The 26708-nt window shown below is 49.2% G+C and overlaps 2 protein-coding genes across 4 annotated transcripts in view; one reads left to right on the forward strand and one right to left on the reverse strand.

Moving 5' to 3' along the window:
* Grhl2 (grainyhead like transcription factor 2) overlaps positions 1 to 12305 on the forward strand; it is a 101399-nt gene extending 89094 nt beyond the window's left edge. The window contains exons 14-15 of the mRNA XM_052747401.1: positions 7843 to 7907; positions 9536 to 12305. Coding sequence (XP_052603361.1) covers positions 7843 to 7907; positions 9536 to 9650 — 180 coding nt within the window. The 3' untranslated portion in view covers positions 9651 to 12305. The remainder of the gene's footprint in view (positions 1 to 7842; positions 7908 to 9535) is intronic.
* Positions 12306 to 14915: 2610 nt separating this feature from the next.
* Positions 14916 to 26708, reverse strand: part of Ncald (neurocalcin delta) — a 250376-nt gene continuing 238583 nt past the window's right edge. For all 3 annotated transcript variants that reach the window (XM_052747635.1, XM_052747636.1, XM_052747634.1), the window contains 2 exons: positions 20879 to 20984; positions 14916 to 17558 (listed from right to left, as the gene is read on the reverse strand). In XM_052747635.1, the coding sequence (XP_052603595.1) occupies positions 17461 to 17558; positions 20879 to 20984 (204 nt within the window). In that variant the 3' untranslated portion in view covers positions 14916 to 17460. The remainder of the gene's footprint in view (positions 17559 to 20878; positions 20985 to 26708) is intronic.

The following is a 26708-nucleotide window of genomic DNA, read 5'->3' on the forward strand; positions in this document are numbered from 1 at the left end:
TGCTCATTGTCCAAAAGGATGGATGGCAAACCCATCGTATAGTAACCTACTCATGTGAAGTGTCTGCCAATGCAGGGGCTGTGGGAATGGTGCCAGGGTCTCCTCCAAGCTCCTGAGCCAGAGGAAGACACCTGCTCTGAGGGGTGGGCGTTATGTCTCCCAGTCCAGCGTCCCACTGTAGCTAGAGTTTTCCTGCCTGACCCACAGTCAGGACAAATCTCTCTCATCTGCCAGTCCCACAGCCGTCAGACCCAACCAAGTAAACACAGAGACTTATATTGGTTACAAACTGTATGGCCGTGGCAGGCTTCTTGCTAACTGTTCTTACAGCTTAAATTAATCCATTTCCGTTAATCTATACCTTGCCACGTGGCTTGTGGCTTACCGGCATCTTCACATGCTGTTTCTCATCATGGCGGCTGGCAGTGTGTCTCTGACTCAGCCTTCCACTTCCCAGCTTTATTCTCCTCCTTGTCCTGCCTACACTTCCTGCCTAGCCAATGGCCAATCAGTGTTTTATTTATTGACTAATTAGCAACACATTTACCATACAGAACATCCCACAGCACTTCCCCCCCCTTTTTTTTTCAAAAAGGAAGGTTTTAACCTTAACAAAGTAAAATTACATATAATTTGGGAATTTGGGCGTAGCTTCTCTTACTACTTCCTGCTGGAGGGGGGCGCTGTATCTTATGGGGACACAAAGAAAATTTTAGGATTATGGAATAGTCCGTGAGGCTGTATTGTCTGAGCCAGTGCCTTCAAACCATTCTGGATGTTGGATCATCTGGGCCATGGTGTCATCAGAGACCTTTCAGGGGGTCTTGGCTGGTCAAACCTGATGTATCTTAATCTGGAACAAATCCATAGCCTTTGCCTTTCTGTGGGAACAAAAGCAGAGTCTCCTTTCCAAAGTAACATATCCTTACATCCAAATTTTGAAGTCAAGATATCTTTAAAATATGCATATTGGTTTAACTCAGCTTCCTTTACAATCAAATATCTCTCTGAAGTTAAGAATCCCAAAGACAACACAATCCAGATTCTCTGTGTAATATTCATCTTTACGTGTCTTATTTTTTTATATTAATTTTACTGTGTCTTTAAAGACTTTATTTTTTTTTTATTTATTTTTTTTTTAAAGATTTATTTATTTATTATGTATACAGCATGTATGACTGCAGGCCAGAAGAGGGCACCAGATCTTATTACAGATGGTTGCGAGCCACCATGTGGTTGCTGGGAATTGAACTCAGGACCTCTGGAAGAGCAGTCAGTGCTCTTAACCTCTGAGCCATCTCTCCAGCCCCCAAGACTTTATTTTTTAAAACTATGTATTTGTTTATATAACTGTATATATCACCTTTTTTGTCTCTTTCAAGCCTACGTATATTTTACACACATTGTAAACTATTACATCTGAATCTGTCTTATTGTGAATCTATTGCTTTAAACTGCAGCAGCTGTGGCTGCTGGCTCTGCCCACCTCAGCTTCCTAACATGGCCGTGGTACTTTACCGCCAGCTCTGGGAGCTATCGTGGGTCTATGCTTTTATCCAAGCAGCATGTAGCCCAGAAACCTTTTTTTGTTTTGTACTAGCAAAGTCTAAATCCACTATGCAGCTTAATGTGCCACTTGCAGAGGCCTCATTCCCGTCATACGGCAGGTTGAGCGCATAAGCTAGGAACCCACCAGTAGCTCAAACCGGCAGCTGCTGCTCATTTGAGAGAGAAAATTAGGAACTGTTTTTAGCTCCGTTTTAGAATCTTTTTTCTCAGTTTTTAAGTGGAAACTCTTGCCACCACGTTGGACGCCATTTGTAGCTAGAGTTTTCCTGCCTGGCCCACAGTCAGGACAAATCTCTCTCACCTGCCAGTCCCACAGCCGCTCAGACCCAACCAAGTAAACACAGAGACTTATATTGGTTACAAACTGTATGGCTGTGGCAGGCTTCTTGCTAACTGTTCTTACAGCTTAAATTAATCCATTTCCATTAACCTATACCTTGCCACATGGCTCGTGGCTTACCGGCATCTTCACATGCTGTTTGTCATCGTGGCGGCTGGCAGTGTCTCTCTGACTCAGCCTTCCACTTCCCAGCTTTATTCTCCTCCTTGTCCCACCTATACTTCCTGCCTAGCCAATGGCCAATCAGTGTTTTATTTATTGACCAATCAGCAACACATTTGCCATACAGAACATCCCACAGCATCCCACAGAAAGCGAGCCCCCAAAATAAGACAACATTATGGCTCTTTTTTTTTTTTTTTTTTTTTTTTTTTTTTTTTTTTTTTTTTTTTTTTTTTTTCGAGACAGGGTTTCTCTGTGTAGTTTTGGCGCCTTTCCTGGAACTCACTCTGTAGACCAGGCTGGCCTCGAACTCACAGAGATCCACCTGGCTCTGCCTCCCGAGTGCTGGGATTAAAGGTGTGCACCACAACCGCCCGGCAATGCATTATGACTCTTGACCTTCATATTTTGTCTTGACTCAATTTCAGAATAATGCTGTCATTTAAAGCTCATTTATTTATCATTTTTGGTGACAACTAAAAGTTACTTGTGGAGAAATAGACTGAACGCCAAATGAGGAGAAAAACTACTTCTGAAGTAAGTTTGTTAAGAGATATTGTGCTTGCCAAGCCGTCTTTGACTCTGTCACTTGAGAACGACTTCCTGCGGGCACAGACAGCCCCACCTCCTCCTAGGAACACAGTGGAGCCTCACTTCAGTAAGTGGCTCATTGAAGCCTCCCCCTGTGTTTCAAAGGTGCCCACTCAGAGCCCAGTCGCAGCCTTTGCTTTCAGCCCCCGTGCCCCTCCCGGCAGACTCCCCAGGAGTGGCTGAGGAGCAGCAGAAGCGGTAGGCTCCCTGCTTGAACACAAATGTTTGGGAGTGTTGACCTGGTGTGTAGCCTCACCTGAACTGGCCCTGGTTCTTCCCTAACAGCTGTTCCCTTAGAGTAGAAATACCCCCCTCATCAGACATTATGGGGAGCCAGATCCCTGTAAATATATTTTTAAACCAAGGAATGGCCCCATAAGCTATTTCCTAAGTGTGTCCCTGTGGTTGTAGAATCGGCCTGGCCTGGGGCTCCTCCTCCGTTGGCCACTGGTAGTTTAGGAAGACCAACCGCTATCTCTGTTGATAAAGGAACTCAGTCATCCGGAGCCAGCAGACTCACAACCCCAAGAGTCAAAGTATGACCCATCAGGTCTGTGTGTCCTGCAGTCCCTTCTGCGACAGGGCCATCTGCCTAACAGTCAGCGTTCCCACTGTTCACTACATTTCTGGATGAGTTATATGAGAAGGATGGCCCCGGCATCACCTAGCTAAACATTCCGAGGAAGCAGATGACAGACCCCGGGTGATGCGCTGATCCATAGCTCAGGACTGGGCTGCCCTCCATAGGGAGCGGGCTCCCATTTCCCCTGTCCAGATTCCCCGTCTTCAGCTGTAAATTACTTGAACGTAAGAAGAAAGTGTGTACTGGAGTACAAAGGCCCTTGAAAAGCCTTTTGCTTACTTTACTGCACTTTTGGCTCTAGCACCCACGGCGTTAGATGCCACAGCAGTTTTGAACTAACAAAGTTTAGCTGATTTTCCTCCCTCAGCGGCTCCCGCACTTCCTGTCCCATCTTCCTTGACAGCCTCCCGCAGTCTCTCTTCCTCTTTCATGTCATGTGTCTTCTTTTTTTCTTGCAGTCTTTTTGAAATTTCTTTTTCTTTAAAATAATAGCAGTGATGAAGTGTGGCTTTGTCATCTAGACAGACTGGAACAGTGTACCCATCCTTCCTTCAGGTGTGAATTGACATTTGAGTCAGGTGCCGTATCAGGCAGATTCATGAACAGTTTGGGGGTGGTGGCTGTTTCTGTAGCCCATGTGGATTTCCTACAGCCTGTGAGTCAGGCCACGTGACAGGGTGGGGTAGCTCTGTTACAGACGGTATGCTCACTTAAAAAAACAAATCTGTGTGGTTTTGTGTGTGCACAAGAGTGTATTTTCGTGTGTGAGCATGACTGGGCCATGTGTGGAGGTCAGGACGACCTTGAGGTCACTTCCTGTCCACCCCCCTGGAGTGCCTGCCTGGATGCTGCCCCCACCTAAACTTCCGTCCCCACCCTCTGAAAACCTGCAAACAGTCGGAAGCTGTGGCTTTGGCCAGCCGTCTGGGGAAATAACTCTAGAAATACTGAGGAAGCTGGCCGCTCTCAAGTAGTTTCCGTGGGCTAGCTCTGCTCACTGAGAGGTTCTAGAGCCCCAGGAATGAGTAAGGAAGTTAGGCCACTCGAGAATGTCATTGCTTCAGCAAGAACTCAATTCAACTCAGAGCCCAAGGGACAGAACTAGTTCACCTTATTGGCTCCCTCCCTCCCTCTCTGGGTCTCATGTAGCCCAGGCTGACTTCAGAACTTGCTGTGTAGCAGAGGATGACCCAGAGTGCTGAGACTACAAGTGTGCACCCATCACACCCAATTTATGCACTCCTGGGATCAAATCCAGGGCCTTGTGCATGCTAGGCAAGCACCCTACCAACCTAGCCGAAACCAGCGGCTCCCTTTGGATTTGCATATGCAAATATGGACACCAGGAGACTTGACTAATAGTGTCCGGACCTCAACGGGAGGAAGAGAGAAGAGAGTAGAAGACTTCTGAGAGGCAAAAATTTCTGATAAACTTCTCAAGTTTAATTTCTCAATTTATTGAATTATGGTCCAGTGTGGCCTGTCTGTCTTTGTTACCTACTACATGACAGAGTCTCTTTGGGAGGTGGGATATGTATGTGTGTATGTATTTTATTATATAAACTTGATCCGTCATGTCAGTCTGATTTTTCTACTAGATTTCGCCAATTCTGAAATAAGTAAGTCTCCCGCCGCACTTCACGGCACGTCTGTGATGATGTTTGCCCCGGTCTGAGCTGTGGGCACACAGTTTCCTGACTGCCGTTCTCTTAGCTTCTGCTTCTCATGACATCGTGCTCCCGTTCATCGGCTTTGCATTTTCTCTGCCTGTTCATTCGTTTACATTCTCTTCAGATGAGTGCTTCGAACACAGGGTCTGTCAGTTGGCTGCCTCTGTGCTCCCGTTGGAAAGGTTTCTCTTTCCGTTTATTGACACGGCGCACGTGGAAGTCAGCGAACAACTCGCTAGTCAGAGTTCTCGCCTTGCACCTGGTAGTTTCGGGGGGCGAACTCAGGTCGCCAGGCTTGGCAGCAAGAGCCTTTACCCATGAGCATCTCACTGGCCAAGAAGCGTGCTGCTTTTGTTCTTTTAAAAAACGTTTTGTTCATTCCGGCTTATTCTCATCAGGACCATCAGTGGTGTGCCCCACGCAGCAAGCAGGTGGCTGCTTGTCCAGCCTCCCTTTACTGTTACCTCTCTGTCCTCAGCCCAGATGTCTTGCTTCTGGGTATATGGAGGGTGAAGAGTTCTTTCTGCCCTGCCGTGGGAACGGAAGGGTAGGAACTAGGGTTCTCTGGAACAAACTCTTCTCAGGATGCCAGCTCCCCCCTAGGGCTCTTCAGCCCCCTTCTAGCCTGTGCTGCCCTCTCCAAGTGTGGCCCCAAACCTCCCCTGCCTCCGCCGCCTGTGAGCCACTAGTCATTTCGTAGGGCAGGGCACGGCGCATATTTGAAGCTGATCTTCCCAGAATGCATCTGTCAGCTCTTGCCCCTTTGCACTTAGAAAAATGACACAGTCATGAAAATAAGCACTACAGATTATACAAAATAAAGGGAGCTTGAATCCAACATTTATCAACTGGAGCCGCCATTAGTGGATTCGGCATGTCATTTAAATATTTTCTGTACATTTAAACATACATAAAGGTTTAAAATGCAGACAAGATTATGCTATATAGACAAATTTCCACTTGATTTGCCCCACCTAATATACTAAGCAGTATAAGCTTTTCATATTTTTAAGTGCAATCTGAAGAAAATATCAAGATATTTATGGGTGTTAAGAAAGTTTCTCTATTATGAACAGTGATATTCAGAACATCTCTGAGTATGAGAATATTTCTGTATATCAGATTGCTAGACATGGAGTCTGTGGCTCAGAACACATGTGCTTTTAAAAACTTCATGCTCTGCCAAACTTCCTTCCCAGGAGGCTGTGCTTCCCTGTCCCGTCCACAGAACCTGAACATAGCTGTCCTCACACCCTGACCAATGTTAGATTATCACTTCATTTTTGTTTGGTTTTAGATTTATTTTTAATGTGTCAGTGTGTCTGCCATGTGTGTGCAGGTACTCACGGGAGCCAGAAGAGGGCGTCAGATCCCTTGGAGCTGTGGGCCAAAAGCAGAAAATCCTTTTACGTTCTGAGCTGCCTCTCTGGGCTCTCATTTGCATTTTTGATAGTTTGATAAATTAAAAGTACTATCCTACTATTGTTTCATTTGAAAATTTTAAATAAAAGTGCAGTACGGTTTTCATATGCTTAGCACCCAATGTTTTTCTTCTCTGAAATGCATTGTGTTTTCTCCCCTACCCAGCTCCCCACCCAGTTCTTTTTAACTTACAGCAGTTTACACTGTGTCTGTTGTTTGTATTTTAAAATGCTTTCCAGCATGTTATTATTTTTTTGTGTGTGGTGTTTTTTTTTTTAATCTACTGGTATTATCTACTGGTATTTTAACATTCTATGTAACTGTAGAGTTTTCTCTCTGGGTCCCGCCAAACCCCAGCCATCCGACAGCCCACTTATAAAATAAACACACAGATGCTTATATTATTTAAACTGTTTGGCCTAATGGCTCAGGCTTCTAGCTATCTAGTTCTTACATCTTAAATTAATCCATTTCTATAAATCTATACCTTGCCACGTGGCTCGTGGCTTACCGGCATCTTCACATGCTGCTTGTCATGGTGGCAGCTGGCAGTGTCTCCCTCCGCCTTCCTGTTCTCTCAATTTTCCTCTCTGTTAGTCCCGCCTATACTTCCTGTCTGGCTACTGGCCAATCAGTGTTTTATTTATTGACCAATCAGCAACACATTTGACATACAGACCATCCCACAGCAATTCTACATTGTTATTAATATTTAACCTTGTTTTTTTACAGTTTCATGTCTCCCTAGAAAACTGTACTTTAGGATGATAGTTACACAAAGAATTAACTCATGTTTATTTTCTCCTGTACTTTTATGGTCTCATCTTTCGTATATAAATCTTTTGTCCACCTGAACTTTTTTTCTCCCTACCTATCGATGTTGATCTGGAGCGTACTACATAGCTCACGTGATAGTCTGCCCTAGTGCTGGGGTTACAGGTGTGTGCCACTACACCTGGCGGGCTCACTTGAAATCTGGTTTGAGATATGGCTACCTATTTAACCCAACATTGTGATTAGAAGCTTTTTTGTTTTTTAAACTGATCGGAAATGCCGATATCAATGATCAAACTTGTTTGGGTGAGTGATTTCAGATCTGTCCACGAGAATAAAAACGGGGTGGTATTAGACACAAACTCTGACACACTCACAGGCTGTGTGCTCACATCATGAACTGCAATTGTTTCTTTTCTCTTCCTGCTAAGGACCGAGAACGTGGGACTCGATGGAAGCAGTCGGGGGCACAGTTAGTTAGGTTGTGACCCTATCAGTTGCTAACTGTGATCTGGAGCTCTGTTCACTTCTAGAAACCTCATTTTACTAACCTATAAAGCCAGCGGCTTGGGGAGTTCAGGGAAACTGAGGCCTTTTGTTCCTTATAAATGAGATTTTCCACCTTGTCTCGTGAGGGCAGACTGTCCGGGCTCAGGGCAACGTGGGAGTTTAACTGGAATGTTCCACATTGCTTCCCCTGCTGACCAGCTTCCCTGTCTTTCCTCTTTCAGCTGTCTGAGAAGTATGGACTGCCCGTGGAGAAAATCACAAAGCTTTATAAGAAGAGCAAAAAGGGGTAAGAAAGAGCTAACCTCGGCTAGCTTCCATGTCTGCAGGGTGCATTTTAAAATGGTACTTTCTTTACCTCTTGTTACCTCTGGGGCCCACGGTGCCGGTTAAAGATCTTTAGTGATTGAGGCAGAGAGACCCACAGTGCTCTGCCAGGATGTCACCTGAGATGCACCTGTAGACAGCATGGACCAGAGGGACAGAGAGGTGGTGGGGACACAGTGGAAAGTGAAGAGGTCACCCCTCTTTACATTGGCTCCTGAGTGACAGTAGGGACAATAGTTTGTTGAGGATATCGGAAATTATTCCAAGGTAATCATTCATGGAATCTTCTCAGATGGCCGTGGGACCTGTTTGTCCACATTGGTAAGAACAATCGGTCCTTCCTGGCTGGGTGGTCAGGAGGCTGTGGGTCCCCTGCCCGGTGTTTCCCCTCACTAATCCATGAGCTTACAGATGAGGAAAGAAAGCAGGCCGCTTCAGCATTTCACCTCGGCTCTCACGTTTAGTAAACAGAACACAGGTGGGGGGCGGGGCCTATGGTCTCAGGACTCAGGAGGTCATTCACCTCTGCCCCTTTTAAGGCCCCCTAGGGCTCCCTCTGACCCCCTCATTAGGGAAACATGACCTGGGATTCCCGGACTGTCTGAATTTGGAGCCTTTGGCTGACTGAGCATCAAATTTAAGCTCTTGTTGGAAACTCAGTGAACGTGTGCTGCAATTTTTTCCAGCACAGTGGGCTGGGGAGACTCCTTTGAGTGGTGCCTCAAGTCCTGAAGGCTAGAGAGCCTCACTGTGAAGTCCTGTGCACAGGCTTGTGTCCTGACAACAACCCACTAAGCGTGGGTCGTTCTTCCGTTTGTAAAGGAAGAAACTGAAGCCAGGACAGGCAAAGCGGGCACCACTATAAAACAACTCAGTGCGTCATTCCTTCCCAAACTGACAGGAAGGAGAGGCTCAGGTCCTCCTCATCACAGAGAGGTGCTGGAGGGTGGCTTCCTGGTCGACAGCACGTGAGGCTCTTCCACAGGACCCTGGTTCAGCTTTCAGCACCCACAGGTGGCTCACACCGTCTGCCATTCTAGTCCCGGTGATTAAACGGCCACTTCTGAACATCACGCACACATACGTACTTTCAGGCAGCGGAGGAGAGGTGGGGAGCTTGCAGGGGTGAGGCAAAGCCAGCTTTAGACCTATCCTAGTCCTCACTGGCTGGGTTGTTTCTTACTTGCAAATTACTGATGATGAACTTGCCTTTAAGCCGTGTGCACTGTCTTTTACTGCACGTATGTGTGCGGTCAAGGGCAGCTGAGGTTCGCAATAAAACCCCTCAGGGTCCGAACTATTTGGACTGTGGTTCAGTAGCCAAGAATCGTTTGGCCCTCTGCTAACTTCTCTGAGGCATAGCGGTTGGGCCAAATGATCTCAGAAGCCCTGTTTAATAAGAAATTGTAAGGGTAGTTCAGGGAAACTGAGGCTCCGCTTCCTTTAGGGGAAGAAACTAGAAGGTTTCTGTTTTAGGGGAGGGAAGTAGAAGAAGGTTAGGGACACCCAGCCTGAAGGGTGTTCCTGCACTGAGTCCTCTGTTCACTGGCTTTGTTTCTTACTCCACCCCATCTCCCCCAACTGTGACAGCATCCTGGTGAACATGGACGACAACATCATTGAGCACTATTCAAATGAGGACACCTTCATCCTCAACATGGAGAGCATGGTGGAAGGCTTCAAGATCACGCTGATGGAGATCTGAGTCCTGGGCACGGGGCCCCTTGACAGGAGCTTTCTTCAGGGCGCTCCTTCCTGGGACAGACGGGATGGAATCTCGCTGGCCCAGAACCTGGAGCTCCATCTCACCCACCTCACAAGACTGTTACAAGACTGCTGGGAAAGGGGCAGGGCCCAAGGCCCAGTGACTGTCCATGTTCGACTCTTCCATTTGCTCCCCACGGAGCTGAAGGCTGAGCCCCTCAGCAAATTTCTTTGGGCCTGTCAGGCCCTTATTTATTGCCCATTTCCCCCCCAAGAGCCTGGAGTCCAGGCCCTCCAGGACTCTACAAGTTACTGATAGCTCCACGTGAGGCATCCAGAGTGCCCCCTTCAAGGGAAACACAGCCAGTCCACTCATCTCGAAGAGCCCGGGGAACTGGTGTGTCTTTTCTTACTTCACATCTCTTGAGTGGATGGACAAGATGAGCTGCTTCTTGGTGCAGTCTTCATGGGTGGGGTAAGAAAGACACCCATTTACTGGCCCCAAACCTTCAGATAGCTCTGAAGAAGGTCATTTTACTAAATACCTCCAGGGGATCTCCGCAAGTAGCCACTGGGCCTTGTACAGGAAGACATTCTGCTACCATGTCAGTAATAAGGAACACAAAGTAAGCCTAATGACCATGTACATATTTTGTACATAATATCGCAGTAATATATTTTACCTGTGGTGTGCGGGCATGTTTACCGCCACTGGCCTGGAGAAGACACAGACCTTGAGACTCAGAGCATCCTGCTCTATCCAAGAGGAGGCTAGGAAAGTGGCCTTTGGGGTGTCATGTGACTGTGGTGAATGCCAGGATGGACTCTTCATTGGGCCATGCCTGAGGACTTGTTCCCCGTCCCCAGACGGAGCCCTTTCTCCTCAAACGGGACGCCCTTGAGGCCCTCCTGTTTTCTCTCCGGGTGGTGTGTCTGGGCCGGGCCATCCTGTCAGTGCCTTGTTTAGCTTTGGTAACTTAAGCCTTTTGTAAAGTTTCTGCAGGGGTTTACACTGGGGTGGGCCCTGTCGCCGGGACCTGCTACAGAACTGCTTGGCCGACATGGGGATCCTGGACACTGTAGTACCTCACAGTTTACAAGCATGTCCTTCATCTCAAGTGGCCCCTTTGGAAACCCAACTGTAGTTTTGCAAAGCGAGCCAGCAGCTCGGCTTGGCTGTGAACAGCAGACGTTCTTCTCATGCTTCTGGAGACCAGAAGAGGTGGGGCTATCCACGCAGGCTGTGGAAAACCATGGGAGCCCTGGCAATTCCCAAACCAGCTTTGGGAGGCACCCTGGAGAGCCGAGGCTGCTCCTCTCCTTACCCTTGGGAGGTCAAGAGAAAACTGCTTTCCTGAACAGTCACGAAAGCGTGCCCCATCGTGGGCTACTGTTCTCTCTGAGAGGACAGGTCGGTAGCTTAGGGACTTGTATGTGCCCCCATGGGCTGAGCACTAGTTTGAGTAGCCATGCATATCCCACTCCCAGGCCTGGATAATGAGACAGCTTCCATGGAAAGGTCCAGATCTGCCTGGGAAGCACTTTGATGTCTTACCTGGAGGCTCAGTTGTCGGCTCCTACCTTCTTGTCCCACCTGCCCCTGAGGCTGACTCTAGACCAGCCATTGCTCTCCAAAGTGACAAAGAAGTGGAATGGGATGGAGAGTAGGTGCCATAAGGAAGAGGATCCCAAGGGACAGCAGGGACGCCTTTCTGAGAGCCCCGGCACTCCTTATCCTTTGTGTGGCCAAAGGCTTGCACCCTGTGCTCAGCTCTGTTCCAGTCCTCTCTGCCACTCTAAATGCCATTCCTTGAACCAGCAGCTTGGGGACCCTCCAGGGTGCTGCTAGTGGGTCTCTGATCTATGCTCTACAACACTTGGGGTTAGCTCAAAACATGTTGGCAGACCTTATGTGTGGGTGCAGAACTCCAGAGCAGGGAGAAGACAGATGTGTAGCAACCCCACTGGCTACCAGTCTCTGGAAAACTGCTGGTCTGCTGTAAGGCCGAAAGACAAGCCAGAGATGGCTTTGCTTTGCCTTTGTCCTGAACCCCTAAGCAATGTTTGTGATAGCCATTGCCAGACAAGGGATAAAAGCCGGTGCCATGAAAAAGTGTCACAAAGAGTGTCACAGCGTCAGGTCCTGGAGTGGCCACTGGGGGCGTCCCTTGCTGTGCTAGCTAGCAGAGCTTTGCTGAGCATCCTTTTCTGAACAAAACACTCCAGCAAGCTAGAAAAGCTTGCCTCAACTTTGTCCCTGAATTAATCTCACCCAAATAAAGAACTTTTTGTCATTGTTTTTAATCCACAGAAGATGGGGCACGCATGAAGCCAGAAAGCGTTTCCTTCCGTGTCCTCAAATGTTGAAACTTTCCCGGTGTTTAGAAATTGGAACCAACAGAGAGGTACACAGGGGGCTGTCATATTGACATCAGTTCCTAAGAGACTAAGGCATGTCCTAACGCAGAGACCCGGGAAGCATGAAATGAGTTAAAACATTTACTTTCCTTCATATTTAATAGTCATGAAAATGCAACAGGAAAGGAGGATTTGTGCCAAATTCTGAGACTGGCCCTTTCTGAAAGACAGGCAAGGGGAGATTGATGTGTGTACAATCTGCTCCCACCTAAAAAAAGAGTAAATGTAACTTAATAGTTTTGTAAATGGGAAAGGGGGAATCTATAAACTATAAATATGTTATTTTATTTTTTGTACATTTTTAAGAAGAAAATAAATATTCATAACACGAGTCAAACAGCAGCGTCTGGTGATTTCTGTGTGGTGACCCCAGGTGCTCTTTGTCTTCGAGGAAGAGGTCTCTGTGTCCTGGGTCTGGGCTGCTCTTGCACCTTCAGGCCCTGCTTATAGCAGAGCACAGACTTGCTCTTCCAGTCCCCCACCCTCCTGTTATACCAGGCTAAAATGCCAAGAGGGCCGAAGGGCGACAAGAGGCCCCCAGTGTGGCCTGGAAGTCACTCCTGACTGGTTCCCTCGGGTGGGTTCGCCTACACCTTCTCCCTGGCACTTTCTGGAGCTTCTTATGCTTTACATCTGTGCCAACCTCTACAGAGAGGCAAAAGTCACACGGCTCATACTTCAATTCCACATTCACACTTTCTGGCCCTCCAAGAGCCACACCTCAGAACACCGTCTGTGCTGAGGCTCCAGTGGTAACCACCACGTTACAGAACCACTCACCTTGCTCCAGCTGGTGTCTTCAATGATTTCCCAAGAGCATCCATCCCAACAAGTAGCATTACTAGCATTCTCCACAGCACCCCTTCTTTCTCCAGGCATGGTACTAAAATCTTGCCTCCAAAAAGCCTTCCCTGGCTGACTTCAACCCTAGTGGGATCAGCCCTTTCTGCTCACATCAGGGGTAGGGAAGAGCAGGCCTGGCGTGAGGGGTGTTTACTATGTGGAAACTTCTGGAATGAAATAGGCCATAAGCCTCTTTGTTACTCTCCATGTCCTCCCTCTTCCTCAGGTCTGACTAACATTCTCACCTGCCTGAATGGGTGGTTTGGGGGTGTGTGTGAGTGCTCACCACATCTCCCCCTTTGATGTGACCATCACAGTGAGCTGTGCTTATCAACACAAGCTCCCTGGACTGGGGGAGTACCCTTGGTGCTACATTCCATTTGTTCCCAAGGGTTCTTAAGCTCTATACTTCTGGGCTCTTCTGAATGGGTGGATGGTTAATGTTGGGAAACGAGTTTGAGGAAAGATGGTGGGGGCCTCGGATGAGCCAGAGGAGAGGCGTGGTGGAGACCGTAGGTGCACACCACCCTTGTTCACTGGGATCAAATATCCATCACGGACCATTCGGGAAAGAACATTTCTGATTTGCCATTGGGTGAGAGCTAAGGTGTTTATAGTGGTGTTCAAGGTGGGATAGGAGTTGGCAACTCATCTTGAGGCCTGTCCTCCCCTCCCAGTCAAGCTTCTTTGCTAACAATCCCCCCACTCCAGCTCACACACTTCCAAGCCTTCCACACTCACACTGAATGGGGGCACCATGGAACACTCAGCATGAGCCCAACCAAGTGCTGAGATACTGCTATTGAAGAAGTTCAGCTTGGAGAGGGCTGACTGGCCATCTGCCTGTCTCCGTGGGGGTGCGTGTACTGGTGAGGATTTTTGTTAGCATATACTAATTTCATTTTTTTTTTTTTTTTTTTTGCGAACATGTGTGATTTGGTCATGTTCACCCCTCACTACCTTCTCTTGTCTTGTCCCCCTCCTGCTCCTGCTGATCCCCTTCATTTTTCCCTTCCCCAGCAACTGCTCACTGCAAATAACTCCTCAGGGAGGGGTGGAGTCTTGTAAGTCTCCCCTTATCCCCATCCCCCACTCCCATCTATGGCAGAGTATTGGCGGGCCCAATCCTGTGCATGATGGTGACTATTTAACTGAGGGTACTGATTAGCAAGTCCAGCCGCCTTGCACTGTGAAGTGTTTTCAGCGTTTCTCTTGAGAAACGCTAAAGTAGCAGCTATTCCCTGGAAAAGCCGTACAGCTAAGCCTTCCCACGCCTGGGAGCTGCCCAGTGGTTAGCGCCTTATTGTCACTGTCATTGCGTCCCTAAGGATGTTGGGAATGTGCACCATACATCAACACCCAGGACAACAGACTCCAGACGGCAGACACCTTGAAGTCGGAAATGTGTGGAAATTCCTGGGTTGTGTGTGCACAGACTCCTTAGGGACTCCAGCCACCTTCCCACCATCGCTGCTGTGAATGACTTGATGTGTTTCAGACAGTCCTTGTACATAGAGACCAACTGTGTGCAGTAGGAAAGGACTTCTCCACATCTGCTCTCCAAAGGTCTACTTGGCCTACGAGGGGCCTACTGTAGCTCCTACTCCAGGGAGCAGGATAGCAGCCTCTGTCATACGGCCTTAGCCTTCTGGGCTGCAGTCAAGACCTGTCTGTGACTGCAAGAGAATGTGAGTGACTCTGGAGGTACAGGCGATCCATCAGGTTATCTCTTCCACAGAATCTTCTCTGACAGAGGAGAAAGGGAGAGGATTAGATTGCCTTTTTCAGGCTTCCCCAGATCCTGCTGAGCAGGAGTTGGCCTGGGTTTTTGCTTGTGTACCTCATGTTTGGGGAAGGAGAGTCAATGTGGGGGAGTAAGGGCCAACCTGGGAAGGGAGAAGGAAGTGATACATGGACCAACAACGCTTCAAAACTCTTCCACCCCCAAACCTGGAACCTCCCCAAGACAACAGTTTTAGTAAGGAAAATCTCATGGTCCAGATAATGATATTAAATAATAAACATGCTTTAATGCCAGGCAAGAGCTATACAATCAACTGAACGGGACCACACCACATAGTCTGACATATATTATTAAATTCATTTGTAGAAAGTCCCCCTGGGGTGTACTGCTGGGGTGGGACAGCACCCACAGCATCCCTTCTCCATCTTAAGCGAGGTACAAACAGTCACCTTTGAAGTGTCCTTCAAGTCATAGCCATTTAGTCCAGTCCCGTGGACAACACAGGCTGCCATTACTTGGAACAGATAAGACTCCCTTCCTCCAGGTATTCCCAAACACAGCCGAAACAATGCCTCACCAGAGTGACATGTCTTCAGGCTTTCAGCCGTCCGGGTGCCGCGAAGTTCCTTGGTGAAAATGTATAAAATTAGACATACCCCACACCTCCGTGGGGAGGAGGGGAGACAGCCCCAGGGAGAACACAGGCAGTGTGTTTTGTCTGGGTGGCTAGCCAGTTCTGGAACTCTGCATGCCTTCCGGGGACCACAGGGCTCACAGCCTATGCCTCTGGCGCTTCCATTTCCCAGTAGCTGGAAGCCACCTTCTCTAGTTCCCACCTCAGCTCAAAGTTCTAGAAACACAGGGTCTGGCTCAACGTGAGGCAGAGCCCGAGTGGCTTCTCAACCTTAACTGATGCCACTCATCAAATGAGAGCCAGAAAGAGGATTCAGTCCTCAATTCAGAGTGGGACAGTTGGGTCCACTTCCCAAAGAGCAGTGTGCTGGGTCCCTGACCTGGTTGTGCTCCACAGCTCGGGCTCATTCTGCTGTTCAAAAACAGACTTTACCATTTGGCCCACGGGATTTGGCAAGCCTTGGTACAAAATGTGAGGAGATAACACCAGGAAAAATTAAAATTACAAACTTTAGGTCGCAAAATTTCAAGTCCTGAAGTGATTCATTTTACTCCACCGTTCAAGTTTGAACTTCTGCCAGTGTGAGAGTCACCGTGGTGGTGGTTAGGGGTGGGGGACAGCTGCAGACTGGCGGGGACCTCTCGGCATCACTTTCCTTGTGGTCGTGTTTATCTTTCTGTGGTTCTTGCCCTACAGGAAGTGGCTTGGTGGCAGACGAAGACCTTCCCACCTCCTCTCAGGCAGGTCCTGCCACCGACATCCTTGAGTAGTTGGGCCTTCTGATGCCAGCTGCCTGGGGGGCTTTGGCTCGCCTGTGGCCAGAAGGTCTTACCTCCAGCCCTCATTTCAATGGATGTGAGGTGACCAGCCCAAGCAGCAACTCAGCTTTGCCACATTCAAAGAGCACAGTGAGGCAGAATGCTGTTGGGATCTCCATTGGTAGGCCCCTCGCTGGCTCTTACAGTGGGTAAACTGCCCGGCTGTCCCACACCTGACTCTTTGAAGGGCCCTGTGGGCAGGAAAAATGAACATTCTAGATGTGGCTCCCCCACCAAGGATATGAGTTAAACTGCTAAGAAGTCTCTGTTTGTCTACAGAACATTCATCTGCTTAGGGAAACGTCACACCTGCATTGGCTGCGGGTGCACTGCTGGGCCTTGGTCCTTGTTGGTGTGGGGCTCCTGGTGCCGGACTAGCCTTCCTCATGTCCTCCAGCCACCTTGACTCTGGAAACCATTCAGAAATCAAAGCCAGCCCTGTCATCATTGCTGTGTAAGTTTATGGAGTATATAAAATATACTTGTTGACTGGTACATTTGTGCAAAGACATATATGACTTTAAAACAAGACATTGACATTCATTGTAGTTGGCTTCACAATAAGCTACTAAAAACAGTCTTCCGTAGTAAGATTGTATTAGCGCTCTCTACACATGCATTTACAAGGCAAAACACTTAATTTGGTCTGCAATACCCAATATTTTATATACAGCAGTCTTTTATAAATCACAAGTAGGCAGTTAGATGGGTCTGGTTTTGGAATATGTTATCATCTGTGTTGGATTTTTTCAAAGAAACTCATATTAACTCAACTCGTGTAAACCTGTGGAAAAATAGCTGAGTCTTCTTTTCCCATCTCCTCTGTTAATTTACCTTGAAATGTTCACAGCTTAGAAACTACAGCCAGCTGGGGTAGAGAGGGGAGTGGGCCTCTTGGGGAGTGTCCCAGCTCCCTTTCATAGCCTTTCCCCAGAGGGTATAACCTGTTCTGAGGAAACCAAGCCCAGGTCCCCGCTATAGCCCTGAGGGCATGCGTGGCAACAGACCCATGGTAGGTTTGTCTTTCAAACAAAGCCCCTCTGGACTGGGTGGGTTTTAAGTCTTGGGTTTTAAGACGGAGACATTAGAATCAAAGGGGAAAATAATGATGATTAAAAAGCCGTCCAGCAGGGAACACCACGAAGTGTGCTCATGCTCTCCACAGCACATGGGGCCCTGGGCATTCTCACAAAGCGTCCACGATGAAAGAAGCAAGAGGCAGAGGTGTCACAGGAGGGTGCATCTGACCGAAGAGGGGACAGCGTCACCATCAATATTGTTTGGCAAAGAAAAAAAAAAGTTTAAACGCTAATCAGGAGACACAAGCAGCTGTCGCGTCCTTGGGGTGCAGGGTTCAGAACTGGCCGGCACTGCTGGGGTCGCACTGCAGGAGACGCACGATGGATGGATCGCTTTTGGCCCCTCGGATGAATTCCTCCAGGGAGAGTTTTCCTAGGAAGCAAGAGGACCAGTGAGTGGCTGCCCAAGGCCCCTTGCACTGCCCATTGGGAGCAGCAGGAGCCCACGGCTTCCCTCAGTAGAAGCAGGAGACCATGAGGAAGGGACCCTACTTCTCCATTCACCATGACATTGCCTACCACTTCCAGGAAGCGGGGCTTGGAGCGGGTGTTGGCTTACCCTGACCTGAATCTCTGCTCTTCTGCCTCTACCTACCCCGTAGGGGCCCACTCAGTGTCTGAGGAATGAGTATCCCCCCTCGTTTGAGTGTGCCAGGCTCTTGAAGCAGCAGGGCTGTGGCTAGGGGGCCTTCGGCCACTCTGTACTGGTGGACTCTGGTTTGCGGCGGACCCCTCCCCTTGGGTGGGCAGAGTAGGTTCTTTTGAACAAGTTTTTAAGGACAGCCGCATCTTCTTCCAAAGTCAGGAGAATAAAGATATGTGCTCTAAATAGAGGTGACCCACTGGTCCTTCGACCCAGGGGGTTTGAGAAGGAAGCCAGGGACCCGCTCCCTCACCACTTTTTCTTTCTCTTTTGACATGGAGTATCACTATCAGCACAGGCTTCCTTTTGACTCTAGATCTCTTCCTCCTCAATAACGTGGATCCCAAGTCTCCCTCTTCTTCCTCAGCTTTCTTCCAATAAAGGTTCTCTGTCACTGTCATTGTGGAGAAGTGAGCAGGGGATGCTTCCCCCATTCCTGGCACTTGCACAGTGGCCCTTTGAGTCAAGTGACTCATTGACTAATAAACTGGGTACAGAACTGCTGGGCCCCTCTGCCCAGCTTTGCCCTTTTTCCTTTCCTGGAGACTTAGCTCTATCTACCCTCCCAGAGGCCTCTCAGGCTCCTCTAGACCTCTGTACCTCCTTAGCTGCCCTTCCCAGCTACCTGCTCAGGTACTGCAGCGTGAGACTGAGGGGGTAGGACAGAAGTATCATTTGAACACCCTGAAGTCTCAGGCAGCAGCCCCGGGGACACTTGGTACCCAACAGGAACTCTCTGCCCTCTTGCACAGACTAGCAGGTTGACTTACCTGGAGGTACAGAGGTCAGCGGTGAAATGCGAAGACTTTTAACTAAGACTATGATGGCAGCAGACTTTACATGACCCCTGCTCTGCTCTGGTGAGAAGGGACAGGGGACTCAGACCTGAGGCCCGGAAGCCAAGCCCTGAGCTAACGCAGTGCCTCTCCTGGCTGCTCAACAATCCCCACCCATCCTTTCCTCACCACTTCCATCCACATCGATTTCTTTATCTAAACAAATCTTTCTGTAGCAAAGCCTGGGCCAGTGTTGTCAGCTGCACACCGGGAATGGTTACCCGGCCAGGGCCCTTTGATCCTGGAGCCCCATGGAGAGAGGCCCTGTCACTGCCTGTGAGGCACACGTCCTTCTTCTCTAAGAAGGCTGGATCTTAAAGTCACCATGTTCCCCAGACTACCCAAACCTGTGGTTCATCATCAGCAAGCTCATTAACTGTTAAAACAATCCCGTGTTGGTTTAAACTTTACAAAACGAACTCTGCTGTGAATCGAGGCACACGAAGGGAAACAGGACGTCGTGCGATTCTGCGGAGGAAACAGCAAACAGCCTGGCTTGCACCTTGAAAACCAAGATTCTCAGGGAGCTGGCGCCCCACGTGTGGGAGGAGAAAGAGGCTTGCTGGATGCAGAGCCTTCTATTGTACACATCAGCATCACCTGGTCCATTTCCACGCTGCTCAGAAGACTTGCTGAACACCAAGAGCTGCAGATCTGGGGCCAGTGAGATGGCTCAGTGCGGTAAAGTACCGGCTGTAGGAACCTAAAGACCTGAATTTGACCCGGGGAACCTATGTGAAGGGGCAGGAGGAAAGCTGACCCCACAGAGCTGTCTGTCCTCTGACCTCCATGCATGCGCCATGGCACACACGTACAGATCATGTAATAACATGTGTAACAACACATACAGTAGTGATAAAGAAAATAAAATCTATGTTTTAAAAATGAGGGTCTGGAGAGACGGCTCAGTGGTCAAGAGCACTTACTGCTCTTGCAGAGAGAGGCCCAGTGTTTGAATCCCAGCACCCACCCGTGTTGGCTAGATCACAAACCCTGTAGCTCCAGTTCCAGTGGATTGTATACACTTTTGTGACTTCTGTGGGTACCCGCATGTTCCTGGTGCACATAAACTCACACAGGCATGTGTATACATACACATAAATAATAAATGAATAAACAGTTTTCAAAAAGCTGTGAAGCTTTTGGCAGCATGGGTTAGCCTTGACTTAGCCCTGTAAACTCAGGCACTTCTGAACAGCCCTTCAAGATTTGGCAAGAAAAACAAGAATGCCGAATTAATTTTGAATTTCAGTTGAATAACAAGCAAGTGCTTAGCATAAGCATGTCCCAGATATTGCATACAGACACAGTTATGCCAAGAAGAAGTCACTATTTCTCAATTGCTTGGGCCTCTTGTATTCTACTTGACAGACCAATCATTTTTATTTACTCATTTTACAGATAAGGTTTCCTTATGTAGCCCAGGCTATCCTCAAACTTGTGGTCCTCCTGTGTTTCCACCGTTCTGGAATTGTCTTTGTTGTTTGAAATCAACTTTCCTTCCCACTTTGGTTTGTGCATTCACTAGTTGTGGTTCACTTACAGGCAGCACCACGGTCTACCCAGCCTCAGGGTCTACCCAGCCCCAGGGTTTACCTGCCCTGGGGTCTACCCAGCCCTGGGGTCTACCCAGCCCCAGGGTCTACTCAGCCCCAGGGTCTACCCAGCACTGGGGTCTACCCAGCTCCGGGGTCTACCCAGCTCTGGGGTCTACCCAGCCTCAGGGTCTACCCAGCCCCAGGGTCTACCCAGCTCCGGGGTCTACCCAGCTCCGGGGTCTACCCAGCTCCAGGGTCTACCAGCTCCGTGGTCTACCCAGCTCCAGGATCTATCAGCTCCGTGGTCTACCAGCTCCAGGGTCTACCCAGCTCCAGGGTCTACCCAGCTCCGGGGTCTACCCAGCTCCAGGGTCTACCCAGCTCCATGGTCTACCAGCTCCAGGGTCTACCCAGCTCCGGGGTCTACCCAGCTCTGGGGTCTACCCAGCCCCGGGGTCTACCCAGCATTGGGGTCTACCCAGCTCCAGGGTCTACCCAGCTCTGGGGTCTACCCAGCACCACGGTCCACCAGCTTCAGTTCCTTCCAGCCCAGGATAGGTGGCTCTCACAGAGCACTTTATGTCAGTCCCTGTGGCTGACATTCTGTCCTCAGTAGAGTGGCTCTGCCTGGATTCCACCAGCAGGTTGGCACAAGCAAAGCCCTTCAGCCTCCTACCGTCTCTGTTGGTGTCCATCTGGCGGAAGATCTTTTCTGTCCTTTTCTCTGGGGTTGATTCATCTTCAGGCATTTTCATGACAGAGGAAACCATTTTGTAGATCGCCTAGGGACACAAGCAACAGGGTGGTGAGAAGGAAATGCATTTCCACCCAACAGAAGGTCTACTAAGTGTCAGATGCCGGAGTGAAGGTTCCTGCGCACTGGGGGAGCCGGGTCCGCTCCTGGGCTTTGTGACAGGACAGGATGTGTAGTCCCTGGTAGAAGCAAGGCTGGCAGAACTTGCTTTCCACCAGTGATGCTCAGGGCAGTGCCACCTGGCAGAAAGCCACAACTGCTGCTTCTGCTGTGGTAATGTATAAAGGAGTTCCCAGCAGTTGCGTTAAACTGAGCAGCGCTTGTGAGAGGGCGGGGCTCCTAACGAGCGCTGTTGAATGTTGCTGTGTCTCACACTAGAGATGACTGCCCCTAGGCTTAGAGACAAGTAGAGCCTATTGTGGGCATAACCCCGGCCCCTTGAGGATGACAGATACCCAAAAGTCTGTCGGGGCGTGCCATTATCTTCTCTCAGGCAATCATTATCTGCAGTATGTGGCTAGGGGCTCACTTTCGCTGAAGATCTCAGTAGCTGTGAGAGGGAAATGGAGTGCTGTCAGTTTGGGATTATAATAACATTGCAATCTCAGGGTGAGACAGACCGAGCCCATCTGCAAAATATGACAGGAGAAAAATGATTCGACTGAAAGACTGGAAGCCGAAGTGGATGTGTCCCTCACCACCCACAGCCTTTTGCAAATGGCTGGGAAAGGCTTGGGGGAGCCTCATTCATCAAAGGTACTTTGTATTTGGGAACAGTAAGATGAAGTCATTGTTTCGATCTGCAGACCACGACTTCTTAATCAGATTCACTTTGGTCACCTCAGCCATGGTGGCGGGGGAGAGGGGGAAAAGTACAAGAAAAGGTAGATTTTGCCAAAGTTCCAGAAGTTTCTGGAGTTCTAGATGCAACAGGGCAACTGGGAAAAACAGGGAAAGAAAGACAACCAAGAATGGGGGTGGTGGTAGTATTAAGGGGTATATTTCTTATTTAGGATCAGGCCTGTCAGAAATATCTAAAATATTGCAGACACGGTCTAATCCCAGTCAGTGTAGTAAGAATGAAGATGATTCACCCAGCGGAGTTTCCTCAGGCAGATCCCATCCCTCAGAGACCCCTGAGGCAGACTGCCATGTCTGCCAGAAGCATAGTCACAGCCCTTGCTGAACTCCAAGGCCACCCCACAGTGAGTCACTCCAGGACAGTCAAGGCCAGCACCGTGGCCCTGTTTAGGGTGACGGCTGTCATTGGGTAAACTCAGTCACAGCCAGCTCTCCTGAAACATGCTCACCAAAGTGTCCCTGGAGGCAAGAACAGAGTCCTAGTTAGTCCTTCTCCTACACCCAGCAGGCTGGTTCTCTCAAGCCTCCATCTGGATCACGGTCTGTGTCACGGTCTGCAGGAGGGGTGGAGTACCACACCAAGCTGTCGTAGATCCCCACACGGGTGGGAATCGTTTAAAAGTGGAAAAGTCGAGACTCTGAGACCTCCAAGCTTTCCAGTTAACTTCAGATCAAGGCAAGATGGAACCAGTGGCAAAACACACCCCCTCACACACACACCCCACATACACACTACACCATACATACTGCACACACCACACAACAAAACACATGCATATACCACAACACATACACATCACACCACACACACACACCACACCACAAAACACACACACACACACATACACACACCATGACACACACATCACACCACACACACACAAATCATACCACACATATCTTATCACACACATCCCACCACACATGCACACCCCATCACATACACACCACACTACACACACACCACACCATAAAACACACACACACATACATGTACCACAAGACACACACCACACCATGAACACATATCTCACCACACACACACACATCACACTATACACACATCATATCACACTACACACACACACACACACACACACACACCACACTACACACACATACATCACAGATGTACACCGGACTTGGAGCATCTTTATGAGTTCCTAAGCTCAGGAATCTCAGGGCTGTTGTGGGATGTTCTGTATGGCAAATGTGTTGTTCTGATTGGTCAATAAATAAAACACTGATTGGCCATTGGCTAGGCAGAAAGTATAGGCGGGACAAGGAGGAGAATAAAGCTGGGAAGTGGAAGGCTGAGTCAGAGAGACACTGCCAGCCGCCACGATGACAAACAGCATGTGAAGATGCCGGTAAGCCACTAGCCATGTGGCAAGGTATAGATTTATAAAAATGGATTAATTTAAGCTGTAAGAACAGTTAGCAAGAAGCCTGCCACGGCCATACAGTTTGTAACCAATATAAGTCTCTGTGTTTACTTGGTCGGGTCTGAGTGGCTGTGGGACTGGCAGGTGAGAGAGATTTGTCCTGACTGTGGGCCAGGCAGGAAAACTCTAGCTACACAGGGCAGCAACAGCAGTGCTGTGCCGTATCTGACCTCAGCACTAACAGCGCAGTATCTGGACCCCATCAGTTCACCCAGCACAGTTTCTTTCAGGGCAGCCTTGGCCCACCTCCGGGGTTGCAGAGGTGTCAGTCGGGGACTATTTATAGACAAAGGAGGGATTTATGTTCCAGAAGACTTCAGCAAGCCCATGATCTCTTCCGGACCTGCTCGTTCCTCTGCTGAGTCTGTTTTGCCTCTGGAAGGTTCCATCCTGGCTGGTGTTTGTGACTGGACACAGGGGCATCTTGGGAGATGCTCTCCTGTGGCCACTGACAGTTCCCAACAACTTGGTCAACATGTTCACAATTGGGTTTCCTGGACCAGTGGCTTCATTCACCTCCTTTCTCACCTGAGTGTTCAGCCCGCAACCCCTACTCATGTACTAAGGACAGATGGAAACGTGACCCTCCTGCAGGAAGTCACAATGCGCTCCTTTCCTTCCACCTCAGTGAGGATCTCCTTCCTCTACACAAACAAATGGCTCCATGCACCCTATCTGGGATCATTTCACTCCAGGACGCCCTCCTCTTGTGACTGGCAGTCACGCCTGGCTACTCATCAAGCCGCTGCTGGTGCTGCCGCACGGTCTTGCCTAGCCTCGGTTTAGAGATTGTGTCCACCGGTGACTGTCCCCGCCCAGCTGCCCTCTTGGGTTCCTTCTCTCACTTTTCTCCTATCCTGCCTCTCTGTCCTCAGAGTTTTTGTCTCCTTCTCCCTCTTCCACTTTCTCTGCCTCTGTAAATGTGAATTTAACATTCATGGAAAAGCCCCTAAAGGTCGGAATCTGCCAACAGCTGCCAGTAGCCCCTCCCCGAGGACACGATGCAGATCTGGCACTGCGGACAACTTTAAGGAGTGGCAGCTTTGGAGGCTCCTGCACGGACACCGGCCGCTCCTGTCATACAAGTCCCTGCTCTCAGAGGATCCCGCCACCCTTCTCAGTTCCCATTCATTGACCACCCACTCACCCATTCATCAATTTCTGTGTGAGTACCACACACCAACCCTGCCTTTGTCCTCAGCCGTTTGACCAGGAACCAAAGCAGGCAGACGCTCTTAATCAGGGTGAGCGCAAGGTCACCATGGGGCACGCAGGGGTGGCTGTGTGGTGTGATGAGATGTCACACACAGGGTCAGGGCAGGCCGTCCTGGGGCCGACCACAGGGGAAAAACATGGAAAAAAGCAAAAGGCCTTGACGAGACAAGCATTTGACAGGCTCTGTCCTCCCACATCTCACCTGTCCTTTTGGAAGGAACTTGAATGATACCACACTGCACCCTGAAAGTGTCCCACTTTCCAGGGACCACCATTTAGATGGGTACAGGCACCCCAGCAATGCCTTAGTGGGTGTGATGAAAGCCTTCATCTCCAGTCTTCTCAGTTCCCTCGTGACCCCTGAGAAACCCATTGATCTTTTAAGAACCCCTCCTTGGGACTTGGATGGCAACCACCAGTAATAGCACAGAGCTCAGTCTGTTCACACTCCTGCTTGAGTGGAGGCTTCAAAGACAAGCAAACACGGGGTGTGATGGAGAGGAGGCCTGCACCCTGGCTGTTAGAATAAAGGAGGAGAGCTGGTTTCGGAGAAATTCGGCCAACCGATAAACATCTCCCTCTCCAGGGCATCAACCCCACAGGAACAGTCGCCAGCCTCCCACGACCAGAACCATCAGCCGCAGACTGGGCTCCCGAATGTGCAGACTTGGGAAGGTGAGGTTCCCTAAAAAGAGACTCACCTTTTCAGGCTTTGTTTCCAGGCTTAGCTATGGCAATTAGGCTAGATTTGTTCTTTGGGCACCAATTAGCCAATAGGATTAGTGGACTGATTCCCAAACCCACTTTATTATGTGGCTGATACCTTTCTCCTCTTCCCCAGAGCACGAACAACCAAAGCTGACTACTGCTGAACTTCTGTCTGGGGATCTAGGGCCTAGAGAGGAGACACAAGCCCAGGCAGTGCTCGGAGGCACAGCGTGTCTGTTATTAGCACCGTCTTCCCCAAGTGTAATGGGATTGAATGGTGGGGGAACCAGGCTACTTCCCCATTTCATGTTTAGCAGTGTCAGTAAGGGGCCTGGCAGAGGTGGCCTGTTTTTAATTAAGCTGGAAGGGTCCTGTTCTCGCCCCTGGGTAACTGTCCCTTTGGGACACTAAGAAGCCCAGCTATGGCTGTGCCCTGGTAGGCTCTGGGCAGCTCCTCACCATGGTGAGATGCTTCCTGCTTTTTTGTGGTGCTCCCTCCCTCTCTTCCTCACTCCCTCCCTGCCTCCCTTCCTCCCTCCCTGCCTCCCTTCCTCCCTCCTTCCTTTATCTCCAAAGGAACAAGCTCTTAGGATACTGGTAAAGAAAGCCGGCTTTTTAGAATCCAGTGCCTATGGTGAGACACTTTTCACAGCCTCGGTGCAGGGAGGAGGGGCTTGGACCTGCCTCAACAGAATGTACCAGGCTCTGCTGACTCCCCATGGGAGGAGGCCTTGCCTTGAAGGAGTTGGGATGGGGGTTGGGATTGGGGGGGGGGGGGGAGCCGGGAGGAGAGGGGAATCTGTGGTTGGTATGTAAAATGAATAGAAAATCTCAATAAAAATAAAAGAAAGAAAGAAAGAAAGAAAGAAAGACAGGGTTGTGGACTGACTGAGGCCAGGCACGATTCTAAGAATCAAGGCATGTTCTCCGAAGGAAACCAAGCTGACCGTTCATGAGAAACTTTAGGGTCTTCCAGCAGAGAAGCAGACACTGGGGGTTCTCTGATGCAGACTAAGGCCAGAGGGGCTGAGCAGCGCTGACTTTGTAGGTTACAGACAAGGAAGTGCTCGGAAAGATTTATATACCAGGAGAAAGGACCATGAAAACCTTTTGTGGAAATATTTTTGAAATACAATCAGTGTCTACATGTCTGGAATGGTACAAATCATTTCTCATGCCTACCCAGAAAGGTAAACTAAATCAGCATCCTTCATGATATTCTGCTGAGGTATTTCAGGTACTGTAACTGACAGAGAATAGCACTCCAACCCTTTTATTTTGCTATTTAAGACATTTTTATTTTGTTATTTAAGACATTTTTATTTTATGTGTATGAGTATTTGTCTGGAGGCTCAGCAAATGTCTGTCTGACCATGGAGGCCAGAAGAGGCTGTCAGATCCTGTGGTAGTTTGAATGTAATTGGTCCCCATAATCTCAGGGAGTGGCACTATTAGGAGGTGTGGCTTTGTTGGAGTAGGTGTGGCCTTGTCGGAGGAAGTGTGTCACTGTGGGGGCAGGCTTT

Source organism: Peromyscus californicus, unplaced genomic scaffold (assembly GCF_007827085.1).
Source record: "Peromyscus californicus insignis strain IS unplaced genomic scaffold, ASM782708v3 Scaffold_20__1_contigs__length_68692818, whole genome shotgun sequence".
Taxonomy (NCBI): domain Eukaryota; kingdom Metazoa; phylum Chordata; class Mammalia; order Rodentia; family Cricetidae; genus Peromyscus; species Peromyscus californicus.